This window comes from Zonotrichia albicollis, chromosome 1 (genome assembly GCF_047830755.1).
Source record: "Zonotrichia albicollis isolate bZonAlb1 chromosome 1, bZonAlb1.hap1, whole genome shotgun sequence".
Lineage (NCBI taxonomy): Eukaryota > Metazoa > Chordata > Aves > Passeriformes > Passerellidae > Zonotrichia > Zonotrichia albicollis.
Window position 1 is genome coordinate 56,576,134 of NC_133819.1, and position 20,514 is coordinate 56,596,647.

General features: G+C 38.6%; 1 protein-coding gene across 3 annotated transcripts in view; it reads left to right on the forward strand.

Annotated features, from left to right (window-relative positions):
- The window catches only part of ADCY1 (adenylate cyclase 1), a 162,882-nt gene that overhangs the window by 72,329 nt on the left and 70,039 nt on the right, over positions 1-20,514 (forward strand). For all 3 annotated transcript variants that reach the window (XR_012580535.1, XM_026793409.2, XM_005487018.4), the window contains one exon: positions 10,931-11,042. Coding sequence is in view for 2 of the 3 variants with exons in the window: in XM_026793409.2 (XP_026649210.1) it covers positions 10,931-11,042 (112 nt within the window). In the remaining variant the exon portion in view is untranslated. The remainder of the gene's footprint in view (positions 1-10,930; positions 11,043-20,514) is intronic.

Consider the following 20,514-nt stretch of genomic DNA (forward strand, 5'->3'; position numbering starts at 1 on the left):
ACCAGTTTGTCTCTGTGACAGAGGAGAGAAATGTCTGTTTATACTGTTTCCTTTCCTGAACTTGCTCACTGTACTGCTGCTTGGCTTTTTTTCAGAATTTATATAATAGAACAGGTTAGAAAGAGCTGTTGGTGTTTCAAACAAATAGTCCAGGTAACTTTGAAAAAGAAGTCCTCAGGAAACTTCCATTAAACATTGGAATCATGAAATCATGGAATGGTTTGTGTAGGATGGAGCCTTTAAAGACCATCCAGTCCAGTCTCTGTGCTTGAGTCAGGTTCATCTTTCACTGCATAAGGTTGCTCAAAAGCCTGACTGGCCCAAGCTTGAATATTTCCAGAGATGAGGCACCCACAGCTTCTCTATGAAACCTGTTCCACCTTCCTAGTGAAGAATTTCTTCCTTGTATCTATTCTAAATCTACCCAGTTTTAGTTTAAAACCATTCCCACTTGTCTTACCAGCAGACATCCTGATACAAAGTCCATCTCCAGCTCTGTTGTATACCCCCTTTAGACTCTGGAAGGCTGGTATGTCTCCTTGGAGCCCTCTCTCCTCCAGGCTGAGCAACCACACTCTGACCAATCCATGTGTTTCCTTTGCTGAAAATTCAGCTGGGGTCTCATGAGAGAACAGAATCACCTCCCTCCACCTGCTGACCACATTTCCTTTACTGTGTAACAGGATACATTTGGCTTTTTGGGCCACAAAGGTACAGGGCTGACACATGTCCAATATTTCATCCACCAGTACCACCAGGCCCTCCTTAGCAGTGCTGGTCTTAATCTACTAATGCCTCAATTTGTATCCATGTTTGGGATTGCCCCAGTCCAGGTGTAGAACCTTGCACATAACCTTGCTGAACTTCATGGGGCTGGCACAGGCCCACCTCTCTGGCCCATCCTGTGCCTTTGGATGGCATCCCTGCTCTCCAATGTTATCAACCACACCACACAGCTAGGTGTCATTCCCAAACTTGTAGATGGTGCACTAGCTCCCTGTCTGTGTCATTAGCAAGTAAAGAGTTGAATGAACAGTCAAAAGAAAAGCACTGCATTTCAATGATTACAAATCTATATTTACACATTATCTATCATATGTGCTTCGTTGCAGTAGTCTGTAGGGAATGCAGTCATACAAAATTTATGTCAATTTTAATTTAGTTTATGTTTTAGTTAGTTTATATGTGTTTTCTGTGTGTAGTGTTTAGCAGAAGCCCTTCATTGGTAACTGTAGATGTAATTCCTTGTAACACTTTACTTGAATGAACTATCATTACAGTATTCTTTTAAAAGATTTATGGTTTCAGAAATCTAGATGCGTTTCATTAAGAAGGAAGGAAGTATCAAAAGATCAGAGGGACAGGTACATCGCAACAAGAAATGTTCTACAGCAAACTAAACTCCTCTGAAGAAATTTATTTGTGAAACTGTTGACTTTTGCAGTTCCATAATCCCCTTCTTCAGATTATGCATATTTTGAAATGTTTGGGTTATAATTATTTTAAGATAATTTTGTTTTATTGATAACTAGAACAAGCTATATGTATATAAAATATTATTCATGTAAAAAATTGCTTGTTTTGTGAAAAACAAACTAATTTTCCTATGAAATGTAGAAGGTGGCTATGTAAAAACAGGCCGCAATTTTAGTGGGGAGAATTTAAGCTACACTCTAGGTATCAATTAAAAATTGATTAAAAAAATTATTACTAAATACAATCACACAAATAAAACCTAAAAACTCCACTAGTTTTACACTTCTTTTACTAGATGAGAGTAAGAGCAGTAAGACTGGAGAGTAAATGTTCAGTCTTGCTATGGTTGTGCAAAAGAAGAAAGACAATACTAATCCATGTGTAGCCATATCAACAAGTGGTTATTGAGGTTATCCATGAGCAGGTGTTAGAGGAACAATGGAGATTTAAAGTCACTGTAAGATTAACCATTTTACCTTGAAAGAGAAAACCAGTGAAAAAAGTGTGCCTTGCATCTCAAATAAAGCAAACAGAAGGAAATATTTCTAACTAGTCTTGTTCTGCTCTTCTCTTTCATTTCAGTAACACTCAGTATATGTTCTCTCAGTTTTTGTAAGCAAGTAGGCAGCAGTAGGAGCAAGCAAGCCTCTAACTCAAGACAGCACTGCTCCTAAACACAATGGCATCACATAGACTTTAAAATCAAGTTCACCACAGAAATTTGAGAAAGCTCTGCTCAACACTGCTTATATTTTCCCTTAGGACATATTAGAATATTAAGGTGTTGTTGCAACTTACAATTGCTGACAACTTGTCTGTCTAAAAACCAAAGTGATTTCAGTTTTTACCAGATAAGCCAAACTTCCTAATCCTGAGAATTTACTGATAAGATTCTGGTAGGATCGGTAAGTCATGGTTTTGTTTACTCAGACCATGAGACTCAGTTTGCCAGGCCTGGTTTACTAAGGGATTATAGGGCTCATCTGTCAAAGAGATAAACTATCTTGGGTCAGGCACTTGTCAGACTAGTGCAGGGAGATTTAAATCAGATTAGTCAGGGGACGGGGGCACCTATCCCTTCCAGTCCTGACATTTAGGTGTCAAGACCTCTAATGGATGCCTGGAACAGTGCAAAGGCATTCCAGATACTCCAGCCAGTGAGTCCACTTTATCTGGGTACTGGCTCTGGCAACTCTATACAAATGCAAGTAGTATGGCAAAAAGACAAGAGGAACTATAGATGTGCACAGGCCTGTGTGGATATGATACCATGGGCATGATGGTGATGTGGTGGGATGGCTCCTATGATTGGAGCTTTTAAATGGAAGGGTTTAGGCTTTTTAGCAAAGACAAGCAAGGAACATGAGAAGGGGATGTAGCCTCCGTGTCAATAACCAGCTGGAGTGTATGGAACTCCGCTGAAGGATAAGGATCTCTCCTAGAAGAGCTTGTTGGTGAAGAGTAGAGGGAGGGCAAGGACAGGGCATGTTACAGGAGGGTCTGCTACAGGCCACCCAATCAGGAGAATGGTGTGGATGAAGCCCTCCATAGGCAGACAGAAGTGGTCTCAAGCCCTGGTCCTCATGGGGGGTTTCAACCACTGTGATATCTGTTGGAGGGACAGCACAGCAGGGCATAATCCCTCACATGTGTCAACAGCAATTTCTGTACACAAGCAGTTGAAGACAGCCAGCAAGAAGGTGCTGTACTGGACCTTGTGCTTACCAAGAGGGAGGAGCTGGTAGGGAATACAGTGCTCCAAGGCAGCCTTGGCTACAGTGATCACAACATAGGGGTGTCGACGGAAGGAGACCAGGACATCAGTTTGATCATCACAGGCCCAATTTTATTGATCAGCACAGCGGGTTAAATACAGTTCGTAATTAACTTCATGCATATTGCAAAAGTTGAGCTCAGGATTGGTTAGTTACATATCAGCAGTTACACCTACTTTTACATTCCTATGGTCCTACTTTTGATACTTTCTACATATTCTTAGGAGATATTCAGGACTAATCTCTACTCCCTTTCTCCATGTTGCAGCAAGGCCACTGATTGCAAGCTGCTGACATCTCCTTTCAGCTTGCTGACTGCTGATTTCTCAGCTTGACCAGTGGCAATATGTCAGCATGGCCTTTCTCAGCTAACCAACTATTAATAAAGCTCTCCACATTAAAGCTCTCCACATTTCCCCCGTTTTCTTCTTGTGCAAGGAAATTAGCTTGCCAGGTTTTTGCTATTGTACGGCTGACCATGTTTTGAATGCAATTAAAAACACAAGGCAAAATCAGCAAAAACAGTAAAATTACACCCAGCAGTCCTATAGCATAGATCACAAGGTTTCTTAGCCACGGTCCAAGTCCTAAGCTTTTAAGCCATTCGTCAATTCCTAAACCTTCTTCTTCCTTCAGATTGTGAAGTCCCTGTTGTAGTTCTTTTATCTTACTGTGAATGGACACCGAATGGTCAGACAGATTCATGCAACACATTCCCTCAAATTCTTCACATCCATGTCCTTGTGCTAAAAGCAAAAAATCTATGGCAGCTCTATTTTGCAAAACAGCATGGTTAACACTCTGCACATCTGTGGTTAGCATGTCTAGGATTTGTGATGTCTTGTTCAGTTCACTCTTTGCCCAGCACCCTAATTGTTTTGCTAAATTCATAGCCTTATTGGCAGATCCTCCCGGCAAGATAGTTGAAACAACCACTTGTTTGAATGTGCCCCAAAATTGTGGATCTCCTATCGAGCTGCAGTCTAAGTCATGTATGCTACGTCTCTTTCCGGCTTCACCATCTCCTATTTGCATCGCCTCTTTTGCCAAAGCAGACCAAGCTTCCCTCCTTTGTTTAGCCATTTCCCCCCATAGATCACGGTGTGCCCCTGGGATGGGAGCTGGCTCTTTGGAGGTGCTATGCTGCTGGCATTTTGGTGCAGGCGCCGAGTTTTCGCATTGGGAAGGCAGTAAAGCAGAGGCTGGCTCGCGCGGGGGAAGCGACCCCCCCGCAGCTGCAACCGGAGTTTGCTCAGGCAAAGCCGGCGCGCGCGGGGGAAGGAGCCCCCCTCCCGCCGAAGCTGAAACCGGAGCACGCTCGAGCAGAGCCGGCTCGCACGGGGGAAGGGGCCCCCCCGCTGGAGCTGTAACCGGAGCCGGCCTGCCCGGGGGTAGCGGCGGAGGCAAAGCCGGCGGCGGAGGCAGAGCTGGCTTGCCCCCCCCACCATCCGACCCGCCTGAAGCCGGCAGTGGAGGCAAAGCTGGCTTGCTTTTACCTCTCCCACCCGGCTCGCCTTCCCCCTCAGACAAGGGAGGCGCAGACGGTTCCGCACTTTCTAAAGGCATGTCCTCAACACCACTATGCTGGGGATTTTTAGGCATAAGTATCTTAGTTACAGAAGGTGCTAAAGGGTCATCCTCACGACCATATCCTATATTCCTCTTATGAGCTTCTGTAGCCCTTTCTGCTGCCTTTCTCTCAGAGACCTGCTGAAGCAATGCATTATACACCACCCGCCATAATTTCCCAAACTTTTTAGCTGATTTATCCCCATCTAACACAGAGTCCATTAACACCTCTCCAAAATTTTTCCACTCTGAAAGCTCATGTACTGTATGTGGGTTAGTAAACATACCTATAGAATGACCATAAGCTAACAACCCCGGTAATTCCTTTTTTAAATCTATCTCTTTTACCCCTCGCTTTTCTAAATTTGAGGAGAATAAATCATATGCCGCTTGCCTATCCATACCTATTCAGTGCGCACTGTTTAGCAGCTTCCAGACTTCGGCGGCACGTAGAGACTTGAGCGATCCTCAAGGGTGCTTTTTATAAATAATCCAGTCTTTGTAAATAATCCGGCACCGTCCCGCTGCAAGGACTCTCACCCAACTTCCGGACCGTGGCGAGTTCCCTTTTTTCTTTGTAATCCGAGAAAAAAGGACAGGGATTCAACGTTGCCGCATCGTTGCCCGCAGCGTTGCCCGCATTCTCCACCATTTGTCGACGGAAGGAGACCAGGACATCAGTTTGATCATCACAGGCCCAATTTTATTGATCAGCACAGCGGGTTAAATACAGTTCGTAATTAACTTCATGCATATTGCAAAAGTTGAGCTCAGGATTGGTTAGTTACATATCAGCAGTTACACCTACTTTTACATTCCTATGGTCCTACTTTTGATACTTTCTACATATTCTTAGGAGATATTCAGGACTAATCTCTACTCCCTTTCTCCATGTTGCAGCAAGGCCACTGATTGCAAGCTGCTGACATCTCCTTTCAGCTTGCTGACTGCTGATTTCTCAGCTTGACCAGTGGCAATATGTCAGCATGGCCTTTCTCAGCTAACCAACTATTAATAAAGCTCTCCACATTAAAGCTCTCCACATAGGGGGTTTCAAGAATCTCAAGGCAGCGAGGAGGGTACACTGCAAGTTCACTTCCCTGGCAGACTTTGGCCTCTTCAAGGACCTGTTGAGTACAGTCCCATGGGATAGAGCCCTGGATGGCAAAGGGTCACAAGAATGCTGGCTGAATTTCAAGGATCACCTCTTCCAAGCTCAGGAAGAATTCATCCAACAAGGAGGAAATCAGGCAAAAATGCTAGGAGACCATCATGGATGGATCAGGAGCTGCTGAGCGAACATACAGCAAAAAAGAATCTTTCAGGAAGAGGAAATGAGGATAGATGGCCTGGGAAGGAAACAGAGGAATTGTACAGGAAGTTAGGGAAAAGGTTAGAGAAGCCAAGGCCCAGATAGAATTGATTCTGGCCATGGATATTGAGGATAACAGAAAGGGCTTCTATAGATATATTGCAAGCAAAAGAAAGACTAGGGATAACTTTGACTCTCACCAATAGGAAATAGAAGACCTGGCTACCCTGGAAAAACTTCTCTTTTCTCAGCTAGGCTGAGGTTCTCAACAGCTTCTACACCTTGTTCTTCAACAGCATGTGCCCCAGCCATGCCTCCCTGGTGAAAAAAGACAAATACAGGGACTGAGAGAATGAACACCTTGAGCCCACTGCAGGAGAGGATCAGGTTCAAGACCATCTAAGGAGCTTGAATGTGCACAAGTGCTTGGAACCTGAGTAGATTCATCTGTGAGCTCTGAGGGAACTGGCAGATAGCTGCTAAGCCACTATCTATCATATTTGAAAAGTCATGTCAGTGAGGTGAAGTGAGTGAGTCCCTAATGACTGGAAATAGGGAAATATAACCCTGATTTTTAGAAAGGGGAAAGCAGAAAATATGGAGACCTATAGTCTAATCAGTCTCATCTCTGTGCCATGCAAGATCATGGAGCATTCCTGAGCCCTGGGTTGTGAGGCAGCACCAGCTGCAGCACTGTAAGAGCTACCTAGCTGTCCTAATCAACAGCTTCACATTGCTTGTAAGGAAGAGCAGTGCTTGAATCATGTGCAAATTATGGTGCTGAGTGAGCAGAGGCAACATTTGTTCTTTGTTTCCCATTTCTTTTAATTTTCATTTTTCTTCTTTCATTAATAGTTGTAGTTTAAAGGAGATTGGGTTTTTTGATTTTTCACCAAAGTGCCCAATGGTATTATTAATTCTGTAGAATCAAATTGTTTAATTGTGTGGAATGAAAGAAGGGAGAGTTTCATCCCTGTTTTGTCATTAAGAGAAACAATTGTTAATTGGCAGCTTCTCACTTCTTGTTTCTTTATGTGCCAGCATTTACATTTAAAAAAAAAAATTACTTGGCAATCATTATGAAGTGTTCCTTTGTATACCATACAATTATGAGGAATCTTTCATGCATAAATACTTTACTCTAGTTTAATCCTCTCTGAGGATGTGAACCTCTATAGCAATTTCAGATTTAGTTACTGTGAAGCAAGACTACTTTGCTCTTGAATGAGTATATCTGGAGGAGTGATTAATGTGCTTTAACACTGATGTCACTCCTGTAGCTGCTTTGTTTTAACTTTTCTGAGTATGTTAGACATGGCCTAAATTTAAAGCTTTCAGTATTTTTGTGTGAATAATATATCCAAAACAGAGGAAAGGGAATTTCAGTGCCAATGTGGAGACTTAGACTTTGAGAATATTTGAATACATTTGGCCATGGAAACGGTTCAGGTTTATGACTGGAATTCTGGCACTGTATATCTTATAATTTCTCTCTTTAGTACCATTATGATTTCATGGCCATAGCAAGAATTCAAATCTCATTTATGTTGTCATTCCCTATGACTGACTTTGCCATCTCCTCGTAAAGGACTTCTTGACCTTTACTTCCCAAAAAACTGAGCAGAACATAAGGAGAAAAAAATTTATTGCATCAGTTGGATACTTTGACTCCCCGTCACCGCAAGATGCTACTCTAATTTTTTTCAGATGTAGTACAATGAGAGTGTGTGTTGGTGCTGCCCCACAATACTTGTAGTACAAGTAGTATGGGAAGAGGCTATATAGATGGACACAGATGGGTGAAGAATTAGAGGAGATAATATTGGTTAGTTGACCAGCTAAAATAAAATTAATCAGCTGTTGAGTTTCAATGCTGTTTTTTTTTTAATAGTAGAGCTCTGTGTGTGTGCTCTCCTCAGCACTGCCACCCCTGAGAACAGACCATGGAAGCAGCAGACTTGCAGTGCCAGTTGCATTTTGGGGAGAGAAATCTCCTGCTCCTCCACTGGCTGTTTCCTACCACTGTTGCTACAAAATCAGGTCTAGTTGCTGGGATTTCAGCCTACTTTCAAACAAAGTGCAGCAGTTACTATTATTGTAAGATTTCATGGTGGCAAAAACGAGGAGATTTTTCATTAATAAAAGGCAGAACTTCTACTCACAGCATTTCCCCATCTGTGCCATGTCCAGACATGAGAGTTATACTTTGCATATTTTAAGAATATTGTATTAAAAGAGTTGGGAATTTAGTAAAAAAAAAAAAAAATTGTAATAATGATCTTATTACTTAACCTATGCCATAAGGTTTAAAATGTATACATGTAGTTAACTACCGTATTAAAAAGTTTACAAGCATAATTGAACATCAGTCTCTCAGCATACAATAATTACTTATTTTTACCTAGATTTTCAATGGCGTGTTCAGTTCTGTATTTTGGGTGCTTTTACAGACTTCACATTTTTGTACAATGACCAGTGTTTTGAATCAAGTGCTGAGGACTAAGTACTCTTTAAATGTTTAAAGGATTAGCAAGGATCTCATACTGACCTACTAAGGTACCCATATGTAAAACATCTTTCTTCTTAACTGAATGATTACGTAGGAACCTGTTTCCTATTCTCTGTGTTTCACTAATAAAGAGGTTTTGATATTAGTGTACATGTTAGCATTGTGATGGTTGCTCTGTTACCTGTTAAGACATAGTTTTCACAAACACAGGACATCTCTGGTTTGTATGTATTTAGATGTTCCTCATTGCTTTAGACCTTGGTAATGACATAACACTGTTATTACCTTAAAGGCCTAACCCCCTCCCAACTCCATGGGGTTTTTTTTGCAAATGGACATTGTTGGTGCTGCCAGAAATATTACTGTGACTCTATGTGTGGTTAGACAGTGAAAAAAAGTGGACTGCCATATTTAAAATGGAAATAGAAAAGTAAAATCAATCAAAATGTAAAATGTGTAGAGTAGATGAGATGTAAAATGGCAGAGAGGCTATCAGAGGCTATTATTATAAAGTAACATCCACACTCCCCTTCCATACTGATAGTATTGAATTAAAACCAGGAAACTACATGATATACTGGAGTGCAACAATTTTAGGTTTTGTTTTTTTTCTCTGTGCCTTTTTAAACTTTATAAGTTCTGATGTGAATTTAGGCCATAAAGAAAAACAACCATAAAGCAAAATGTATGAAAGATTGATGCACTTTTGAGTGCTTTTGAAAATCTTCAAGGAATTTATGTAACTCTGAATTTCCAGAAAGACCTGGGGCTGTCAAACGACAAGGACGTCAATAAAGAATTAATAGAATAAGTAGATCTTTCAGGGCAAATATGCAGGTGTTACTGAACTCTCTTAATGTATTTTATTTTACCCATCACTTGACTGGTTCACTTTTATGATAGCAGAGGCAGGAATCATAAATAAATGCTGACTTTTTTATTGTAAGAGGCCTTTTTGTTATGTTTAAACAGCATGCAATGGAACGACTATTTTTTCCTTGAACCAGGGCCATCTTGAGCAATGTTCTCATAAGGCATTATCCAAGGAGTACTGAGTGAAGACACTGCCCCAAGGATTAAAATGACAACATAAAGGTTTTGTTTGTAGACCAAAGTCGTTGCACTTTGGATGACTTGGTTTTGTGCTGGGATGTGCTGCTTACCTGCTGTGGTGGACAAGGGATTTAAACCACTGGTTTAAATTAAATTATAGAAGTAGGGTGGGAGTCAGGAGTTGTATTTGCCATTTTTTGTAACATACTAGGAGTGTTGAGACTTGCTTATGAAGAATGGAAAACTGTAGACTTATTAGGCCTGCTTTTCTAGTATTGCTTTTTTAATCTTAAGACTGAAGCTTTGCTGAGGTGAATGGGAATACATAATGTTTAATTCAACATACAGTTTACAAACTAAGTTTTACACTACCTCAATTATACCTAGGCTATATATCATGAGGTGGTTTATTAGTGCTTTCATAAATTACTTGACATTTCTAGTCTGGATGTTGGAGATAAATGCAGTGTACTCCTGCAGCTGATCCTGTGCTTCTACCAATGCAAGGAATCTAAAGATTTGAAAGGATCACAGCACCATACTCTCTTGAGTTTTGTGATTTACACATTTTGTGATTTATTCTCTCAGTCACAATGGTACCTGCACTTAATTATCTCACTTGATGAACACTGACTAGCAGGGATTGTTAAAGCAGATTAAACTGTTGGGCATTAAAACCTTGCTAATACAGGATAAAGCCGGACACTTACCTGAGCCAGGCAGCAGAGTGAAGAGAATGGATTCTAGCTCCTCACAGGAAGTTACTGCATCATCACAGACCACAGGGCCACATCACAGAGCTACTGCACTCAAGTTATTAACCCCTGTCTTTCAGTACATAGTAAACCTCATGAAAAGTTTATCTGTTTGGCTATGGAACTCTAGCAGTGTGTAAATCTGTCTCTGAAACCAATTTAGCTGAGGAGATCCTAGCTGCAAAGAGAATAAATTGTTCATCATCTTCCTAGAGTATTTATTGGGCACTCCGTGAATGAAGTGCTTTGCCTTATCTGCCAGGTAGGTATGGAGCAGTTGAAAGTGTCTGAGAGTTCTCTAAAACAGTTGACAGCACCAGACTAAGGCCTATTTTTCTGAATATTTTCCATTTTTTTTACAATTAGCCCTGTGTTGATAATATTTCAGGAGTTTGTACTGTGGGTTATATTTGTGCTGTGAAAGAGATTAACAAGAATGTGAAGATCTCTACTGATTTGTCCATGTCTCTTTACTTTACAGTATTTTATTTGCAGACATTGTGGGGTTCACTAGTTTGGCATCACAGTGTACTGCCCAAGAGCTGGTGAAGCTGCTGAATGAACTTTTTGGAAAATTTGATGAATTAGCTACAGTAAGTACCACCCTGTTATTTCAATTTAATTTACATTTCCGTCTGAAAAATGATTCATGAGTTATTCGTGTTAGAAATCTGTAAGAGACTGATTTGGCCCCACATGTCATGAATTTCTAAAGCTTCAATCTTTTTTTAATATTCTAGAGAAAAAACAATCTCTTTTAATGGTTTAGGAAAGAAATGTAAGTGCTATTTTTAAATATACTTTTCTTCCCCCTTCATCAGTGTTCTTCATTGGTTTTGTTTGTACAAAACAGAGAATTTTTTTTCAATATTTATGATTTTATTCTTCATCCAAAAAATCAGAACAATGGAAAGTATGAATATTAGCAGTATGGCATAAAGCTTTCTGTGATAATAGGAAGCTGGAGAGTAAAATTTATTCTTCACAGAGAGCAGTCCTTAAAACAGAAATGATGGTAGCTTTTCAGAGATGTTATTGTAGGCAAAATAGGATAGTTATCATAAATTGATGCCTATGTTTTTGTTGTTGCACTTATATATTGCTAGATTCCCCAAGGAAGAGAAAATGAGAGAAATGTTCCTTGCCTATAACTCCAAGAAACCTGATTTGACAAGAACCATTGGATGGGAAATGAGAGAAATTGCTGTGCCAGAAAAAGTCATACATCTTGTTTCAAATTACATTTAACAAGATGTTGAAAATATGTCTTCCCCTGAACAAATCAGAACTTCATAAAATGTATCTTATTTGCCAGCTCTCCTTAAAACCTTCATTGCTGAGAAGTTACTCTTCTGCATAAATTATACTCCTCTACTGTCTAGCTGTTTTGTCTTCAGACTCCATGCAGCAGCCTAAAAAAATATTTGTTTACGTCCTTGACATAAATAGCATTCACATTTTTTCAGTCCAAACTCACTTTTCCTTGATGCAGTCTTTCACATGAGAGATCTAAAGCATGTGGACATTTTGCATCTAAATCTCCCTCTTTATAAACAGCTCTCAAGAACCCCAAGGAGAAAGAAACCTTCTGCTCCACAAGGTCCTAGGGTTGAGAAAGACCCTTAGCTAAGGGTCTTATGCTTAGTTAAGTGGGTTATCCTTTGATGGAGTGCTATGTTCTGATTTGCACCAGATGTTCAAGTCATAATAGAAAAAAACTTGTGTGTTCTGTTTTTTCGAAGAAAAGCAGAAGATTAACTTAGATCCTTTGTAGAGATGCAATGGAATTCTAGGGGGTTTAGACATGAATTTTTGTAACCAACTCATTACTGCAACTACTGGCAGTATGTCACAGGTCTGCAGCCCAGGGTACTTCATAGATATTGCCTTAGAAATAAAAATGAACTTCCATTAAGATAGTCATTTGCAAGAGCTTAGATGATTTAAGTTCAAATATCCTTCTTACTTTGATTGCATTTTAATTATATGTCAACCAAACATCTAATAAGCTCATTTAAAACTTACCATGCTGTCATTTGTGGAGTCTTTATAGCCATGAAATATGGACCCATGTAACAAAAGGGAAGTACTGTAATATAACACAAGATCACATGTGTGCACACAGAAATGCATAACCCTAAGATATGTCATGGCCCTGAAGCCAGGGAAATGCCTTACCATGGTTGCTCCCTTAGCCATGGCCGTGTGCTGCCAGTGAAGGTGTCATTGACACCAGAAGGCAGGTGCCAGGCAGATGCCAGCCTTTGGTGCAAGGTCGGTTGTTGGTCATGGAAGAAGCAGTTTGGAGATTGCAGAAGAGCAAAAAACCTTAGTTTTTCTGTTCAGCCTGCAAGGATTCTTTTTCAAATCTACAGGAAAAAATCTCACGGTTTCTTTCATGTATGTGAGGAAGATTTGCTACTTAGGAGTACTTCTAGTTTAGACTGTTCTTCACTGAAGTGTGGTTAAGAACAGACATACAAGCTTTCCTTATCACCTTGTGATGTGATTAAGGGAGACTTGTAGTTGTGTCTTGTGCAGTCAGAGAAATGTGCTGAGAAATATATGTTTTCAGAAGGATTCTCTTGGTTAAAGCAGCTTCTAGGTATTCATTATTAGGTCAAAAGAGAGCACTGGGCTGATTTTAAAACTGCTGTGTTTGTGTATTCAGAATGATTAAAGAGGAAATTGCAGAGACTTTAAAGAAGATAGTGATAGGTAGGGTCCCTGTGATTACTAGAATGCAATCTGTGAGTGTGGCTGTTGTGTGCTGCTGTTCGTGTGCTGCTGTTCCTTGGGAAGCAATGCCACCTGGAAGGTGAGGTGCAGTTTATGACTGTCTTTCTTGAAAAAATTTGTCTTTCTTAAAAATATAAAGAATTTTAAAAGAATCCCCCTTACCACTGTGGAAAGTGTAATAAGACAGCATATATTTGCTGGGAGCCTCAAGATGAATCTTGACATTTTGACACATGGACACATTGTAGAAATAATCTTTGCTTTTTGACAGTATAGTTCTGCTAAAATTTGTCTTTCTTGCATTTGGAAGCTGGTTTATGCTTTTTATATTAGTTATTTCTCTCTTTCCATGTGCTGTTTCTTTGGATGTTTTTTGGTGTGTAGTTTTTGGGGGTTTTTTGGGCTTTTTTGTAAGGCACATAGTTTTGCTCTCTTTGAAATGCTACTTTTTTTTTTTTTTAATCACAATAGCTTCAGATATAGTTACAACTCATGATAGGGAGTTCTGAAAGTGAACCTTAGGTTTCAATATGAAGTCATTCAATTCCTTTGAAAATGTACTTTAGCATTCTGTTATTAGAGAGGGGAAAATATCCTGATCTTACTACTTCCTCCTAGAATTCATTTGTACTTTTATCATGTCCTTTCATATCTATACACCTCTAGAGAAAGTTTTTTTAAATACTTATTTTTCACGCATTATTTTACCTTGCAAATCACTGAGTCTTTGAGTGCTAGGGAAGAGATTATCTGAATACATTACTTAAAATCATAAAATATCTTGAGTTGACAGGGATGCATAGAGATCATCAAATCAAAAGCCCTGCTCCTCGGACTACTACCTAAAACTAAACCATATGGTAAAGAGTATTGTCCAGATGCTCCCTGAAAATGATGGCATGTTTTTTTGTTTTCTTTTTCACACTAGCACTGTTTGGTTTCTTAAAGAAGCAGTCTTAGGTAATCATATTTCATGTAGGATTTGTGGTCTCCTCAGTAACTTTTGAGTCCTAATGCCAACTTAAATCACTTTGAAGGAATGTGAGTCTCAAAAAATATAACCAAAAATGAGTGTCATTATATTAGTATCCTTGCAGGAGTGTGACTTCATCCGAGACCGACATCAGAGAATCCACATGGGAAGGTACTGTTGCGAATGCCTCAGGGTTCATTTGTATTTCTGGTTAATGAAGTTTTGTAATGTGACTGTCTTTAGGCATTCTGATACAAGCATTTTGGGTAAGCTTGTCCCTGAATGGATTCCCTTGGCACATAACAGTAATGAGGCATCTTCCTGAACATAGAGTTGGTGAAGTTTCTCATAAGGCCCATGAATAGTTCAACTTGAAAGGATTGATTTTTATTGGATTTTATCTGCTGCTCAGGCTTAGTTTACTTAGTTCTGGCTGTTACTCTGAAGTATTTTTGGTTTCCTCCCATTAAACAAAAGTACCTTTGTGCAGTCCCAGATTTGGATCTGCTGATAGTCATCCTGCATTACATATTATTAAAAAATGCTTCAAGCAACTGATCTTTCAAAGAGGTCTCCAGATGCCTTGCAATCAGCCTTTGATACTATAGCTAGCTTTCAGTTTGTCATTCTTCAGTTTACTTATAAGAGTTACAAATTTTAATGAGACATAATCACTTGCATTATGCTGTCATGCTCAAAGTTCTATTATGTTTTGATGCAGTTTAGACATGTCCCAAATATTTTACTTGTAATATGTCATCTTAATAGAAAAGAGGAGGCAATTCTACAGCATCCTGAATTTTAATGAAAAAGGTTTGATTTTTAAAGAAGTTTCTATTTGCTTTAACTACTTTTTTCTTTGGTATATTTTTTTCACATGCTTCCTGCATCTAATCTATATGGAGAATTAATTATTTTTCTTTAGAGATTCAGATATTTCCCTTTCAGCATCCATCTTTCTGCATCTTGGAAATTGTAAGACTTTTCATTTACAAGCTGACAAAGGATAAAAGAATTTTAGGTGCTTTTCAAAGGACATCACTAGAAGAGAGTTTTAATATTCTGAAGGAAAGTTCTTATTTCTTCATGCTACTTTTGGTATGTCATCTAATAGGCAGACTGATACCACTTCCTTATTCTTTCCATTTACAGTTGTGTATACCTCCACGCTTTCTCAGGCTGAATCTATTTTTATTTCTTTCCATTTTAATTTAGTATCCTTCCCTGATTGTCTCCTTAGCATTTAACAATTTTTACTTCGCATATTTCAACATTACTGAAGTGTCTCTTGCTACCAGTTCAAGCTCAAAGATACTGAACTGAAAAACATTGTTTCTGAGCCTTAGGCAGAGAAACAGTAGATAATATTTTTAATCAGCTTGTGTGTTTTTTAACTATGTCAAGAACAGTTAGTTCTTTGCTGAGCATTCAACTAGATTTTCCTAGAAGTAATCACTCTAAAAATTTGTTTATATTGCATCTGTAGAATACTTTTAGTTTATATTAAGATAATTATGACGTATTTTTAAAATACAAAATAAACTAAGTTTTGTGGACTGTTTAAGATGGTAAAATTAGTGCTGAAAAACATAAGTATAAACTTACAGCATGTAACCCTTCTTTGTGAAAATTTCTGGGCACCAGGCGGCAGGATATTTATAAATGCTGATTTTAAGGAGACTTGTCTCCTTAGTTTCCCTTGAAAGTCAGCACTGACACAGGATCCCACTGAGGCAGATCACCACATAAGTTTAAATCTAGTTCTAGACAGCCATCTGGAGATGCCTCCTGGACAGACCTAAGGAAGTAAACTTTCTTAAAGGAAAGTGTTCTCAATCAATATGCCTGTAACTCTGTAGGATCAGGGAATAATGATGTGTGCATGAGTGAAGCTGAAGTAAGTGTCTAGGAACAATTTTCAAGGGAAAAAAATTAACATTGAACACTTTAAATACAGTAGGAACATACAAATAGGCAAGTACCCCAGAGAGTAGGTTTTGCCTATTTTAGAGTTTATTATAGATAAGAGGATATTGCACTTGGTATGCTAATTCTTTGTCACAATTCTTTTTATAATTTATATGCTTGTAGTAAATTACCAAATTGTTCCTGAGTTTGTATACTGCAAATCTGAAATTTGCATCTTTGTATAGGACTGTATTGGATTGTTTCAATCAGCCTCAGGTGCTTGAAGTGTGGGCCACTTTTGTTTTGACCTGTAATGCAGCTAGCATAGAGAAAAGTATTTCTAGAATCTGGTAAAGCAACCATTTCCTAAATTTAGAGCTTAATTTTTCAGCATATTTGGTTTAGGCTTGCTTCTCCTGGAATGTATCTTCATCAACAGACAGAATCTGAAAGCATATTTAATGAAACCTAGGAGGGAGACAAGCATGTGTGTCAGTAATTATTGTATAAAACATTCTTGCTAAAATCCCTTTTCATTTCCAAGTAAATTAATATACATGATTATTGCATAGGTTTTCACTCTCCAGAACTAAAAACATTTTAATATTCTAGTTTTGTAAAATTATACTCCATGTGAAGTAAGGAAAGAATTTATTGTAACAATGAAAATGTAAACAAAATTTAGGTCATTTTAGGTTAGCATACATAATTGCCAATAAAATTGAGGGAAAACATTTGAAACTAATGTCATCCTTTTCATAGCTGTCCTGAATAATTCTACATTTGTTCATGCATAATGTGGCACCCATGATGGAAGATAATTTTTAATGACTTCACAAACACATTACTAAATTAAAAGCTTACAAATGCTCACCTGGGGATGGCCAGCTTTCTCAGTCAAAGCCTATCAAGCAATTTTCTGTGGCACTTCCCATACTTCCTATACTGCAGGTGTTTTCGTATTTCTGCCACTGTAGAAACTCTTCTTTTTAAGTCTATACTAACCCTTATTGCAATAAGTGTGTCTCCATTACTCTGGTAAATCGAACTCTATGGAGCATTGTAGTTAGCTCATTCTCAAGGCTTTTCATGTTGGGACTAGCAGATGTAAAAGAACTAATGTTGGTTACAAAGCTACTATTTGCAGGATTTATTCATTTAAAAGGTTATTAAAATAGTTGTTTCAGTTTTTTAAGCATACACTTCAAAACCTGAGGGAAAAATGGTAAAATATGTATGTAGTAATTTACAGGGTTCAATGGAATTTTCTAATAGGCTAGACAACTTTCATAAGTATATTATCACTATTGGCACATTGCAACATAATAGAGCTGGTGGTAATGTCCTTGTCACTTCATTACACTTAGGATTTGGCTATGAAGTTTATGTGAGAAGATGGCTTCAATAATCTCTTACATTGTGGACCACATTCAATATAATTATTAAAATAGATTTGGATGCTACTCAGAGAAACCATGCTGCTAGATCTCTTTTGTTTTACTGACAAAAAAATTATGATAATTGAAATTGTCTGTAATTAATGAAAGTTGCAGATGGTAACTGCAGATGAGTAAACTGCATCCAGCTCAGGTCTCTCAGCACAAGAGAGACCAGGATCTCTTAGAGTGGGTCCGGAAGACAGTAACAAAAATGATCAGAGGGCTGGAACATCTGTCCTGTGAAGAAAGACTGGGAGCATTGCCTGGAGAAGAAAGCTTCCAGGAGATCTTAATGCAAAGTCAGAGAGGACTATATCAGGGTCTGTAGGACAAAGGGGCAAGAAGGTTTAAACTGAACGTTTCAAAGGGATATTGAGGTATAGTTCTAAAGAGTTTTTCATGTCAATCTAAAACCATGTTTTCCTCTTTTTCTGGACCTAGCTGCGTCTTTTGAGAATACTGCTACAGTCTACAAGACATTCACTCGGTTGTAATTTCCATGGAATGCTTTAGGTTTTGTTTTTTCTAAAGCTCTTTGATACACAAAACTGTTACAGCTGTGGGAAAAAAATAGAAATATTTTTTTTATGTTTCACTTTAGGAGAGAATGAAATACATTAAGAAAGTGGAAATGACAAAAACTGTGAAGTGATTACTTATGAAGAATCTCTTCCTGTCATCATGCACTGAACTTAATAACTTGGTACAGCATTGCTTTGTTACATTATACAGCCTTCCAACTAACACTATCCGATTCATTGCCATTTCTTTTGAGACATTGAAAGAGGGGAATTTGTTCTTCACAATTTCTGTAACAGCCAAACACTGTACCGTGTTGTCCCAAAGGCACTTGGAGCAGTAAGACAGTCATCATACCTCTGCTTAAAGGAAGGAGTGGAGTAGTAATGCCATAAATAGTTATCAACACCCAGATAGCTTCTACCAGTCTCTATTCAAATCTTTTGGAAGGGGGGAGCTCAAAACCGGTATCTGGCTGAGCCATTTTGGTTAGTACTGCCGAGAATGAATATTAAAATTTTCCTTTATTCCATATGCTGTGTATGTGTGCAAGATGATATAGGTAAACTTGTAGAACTGTGCGTCTGCATATCATACATGCACATCTTCATGTATGTATTGATGGATGCACACATCTGTACTGTACAATAGCTAACATATAGGCTTTTATGATTTTTGTTCCAACCTAATAAACAACTGCAATGGAATTGAATACAGACATAATTTCATCTTCAGAGGATGTAGCAGAAGATACAATCCTTTCTGCAAGTGTTTTGCATGTGCACACACATCTGTAGTAAATGATAATTTCTAGAGTGATTCAAAGCTTTCTAATCCAATTTTCTAGTAAGATTAATAGCATTTTGGCAGAAAGTGCTATAAATATTAAATATGCTGCACATGCTATAACATTGCAAATAAGATGCAGTGGTAACAGTGGTAAATCCTATTTTGTCCTCTCTCAAGACCTCTTTGGAAGCAGAATGAAATTCTAGATTTGTCAAGAGAAATAAATAAGGAATGCATTTTTCATCATTCTTTTTTGTCTTCAGGGAGTTTTAGATATGCTTTGAGTATTTTCCCCTAGTAGTCATTTTATACAGTAGTAACTAAGAAAGTTCTGTTACTGTCATGCAGCTAGCCTGGATTATTGAGTTATGTTTTGGGTCTCTGAGGATAAGAGGGACAGCTTGTATAAATGCGTATAGTTCCCCTGATACACATAATGCCATGTTGATTAATTTGGATTGAATATTTGATCCCCTGTGCCTACCTGATAAAGACAATTCAGAGGATTCCTCCAACAAAGGAAGCTGTTGGAACAGCGCTTTCTGAATGAAAGTTACTGATAATCCAAGAAGAAAGAAATAGAAAAGACAAATATGAAGGGAAAAAAACCCCACAAATGCTTCCATGAAGGCTCCTTTCCTGAGGGTCACTGATATTCCTTTGTCTCATTGACTTTCTGTAAGGGAAGGTGACCATGACTCTCTATAGTGCTGCCTGGCCCCAGTGATGAAGTTCTTGACATCAGAGCTAAAAGACTAATCTGTGTTCCTTCTTCAGCCCTCATAGCTCACCATTTTGCCCCGAGTTTTCTACTAAAGTGAAAACTGAGCCATCAGAAATATGCATTTAATAGTTTCCCCCTATTGTGATTCTCTTCAATGTGTGAAGAAAATAGTGCAAAATAAGCAATTTTTTTTCAGGGAGTAGGACAATGTTTTTCCACCCACAGAGGCATGCTGGGGTTTTGAGCTTCAGAACTGTTTCCTGTGCTGCCAGTGCATACATCTCATTCCACTTTTCTGCTGCATGTGGGGCTGCTCCTGTACTAATTTGCAGCTATGCCAAATCAATATCCAGAGATCTCAGCATATCTGAAGTCTGACATATAGTGAGGATGTCAAAGCCTTCCCTGAAGCCATAAAGCCATCTCTAAGTCCAGGCCTAATAAATCTCCTCCCTTTTTCCTCATTTAAATGGTGAATATGAACATGGCTTTGGTTTCCTATTTCCTTTTTTTTTCTTTAAGACAAACTAACTTTACAATCACTAAGCGTTGTAAGTAGCGATCAAACTCCTGTTCCCATTTATGTAGGCTAAGCAAAACAAAATATTTCTATTTCTGAAGTCCATAGCATTGTGAGGAATTGCAAGTCTGGTCTGAGTTGGGGGAAATGGGAAACACTACTTATGCATCTCTTTTTAGGCCTTATTAACCTTTTCTCTTACTCTGCAAAGCATGAGCATATCCACATTGGCTGGATATGGTAAAAAAATTTTTTGAACCTTAAATGGTGCAGTTTTTAATAAGAATGGCAAAAAAATGTCTTTCTAATTTATGGATAATTAAAGTCTGCTCATAGATTGTGATTCCAGGAGGTTAAAACAATAAAAGTCTGAAAAGCATACTTGCAGATCAGGCTGCTTTCAGACTTGCAGACAAAAAAGTGGATGAATATAATAAGCATTAAATATATTGCA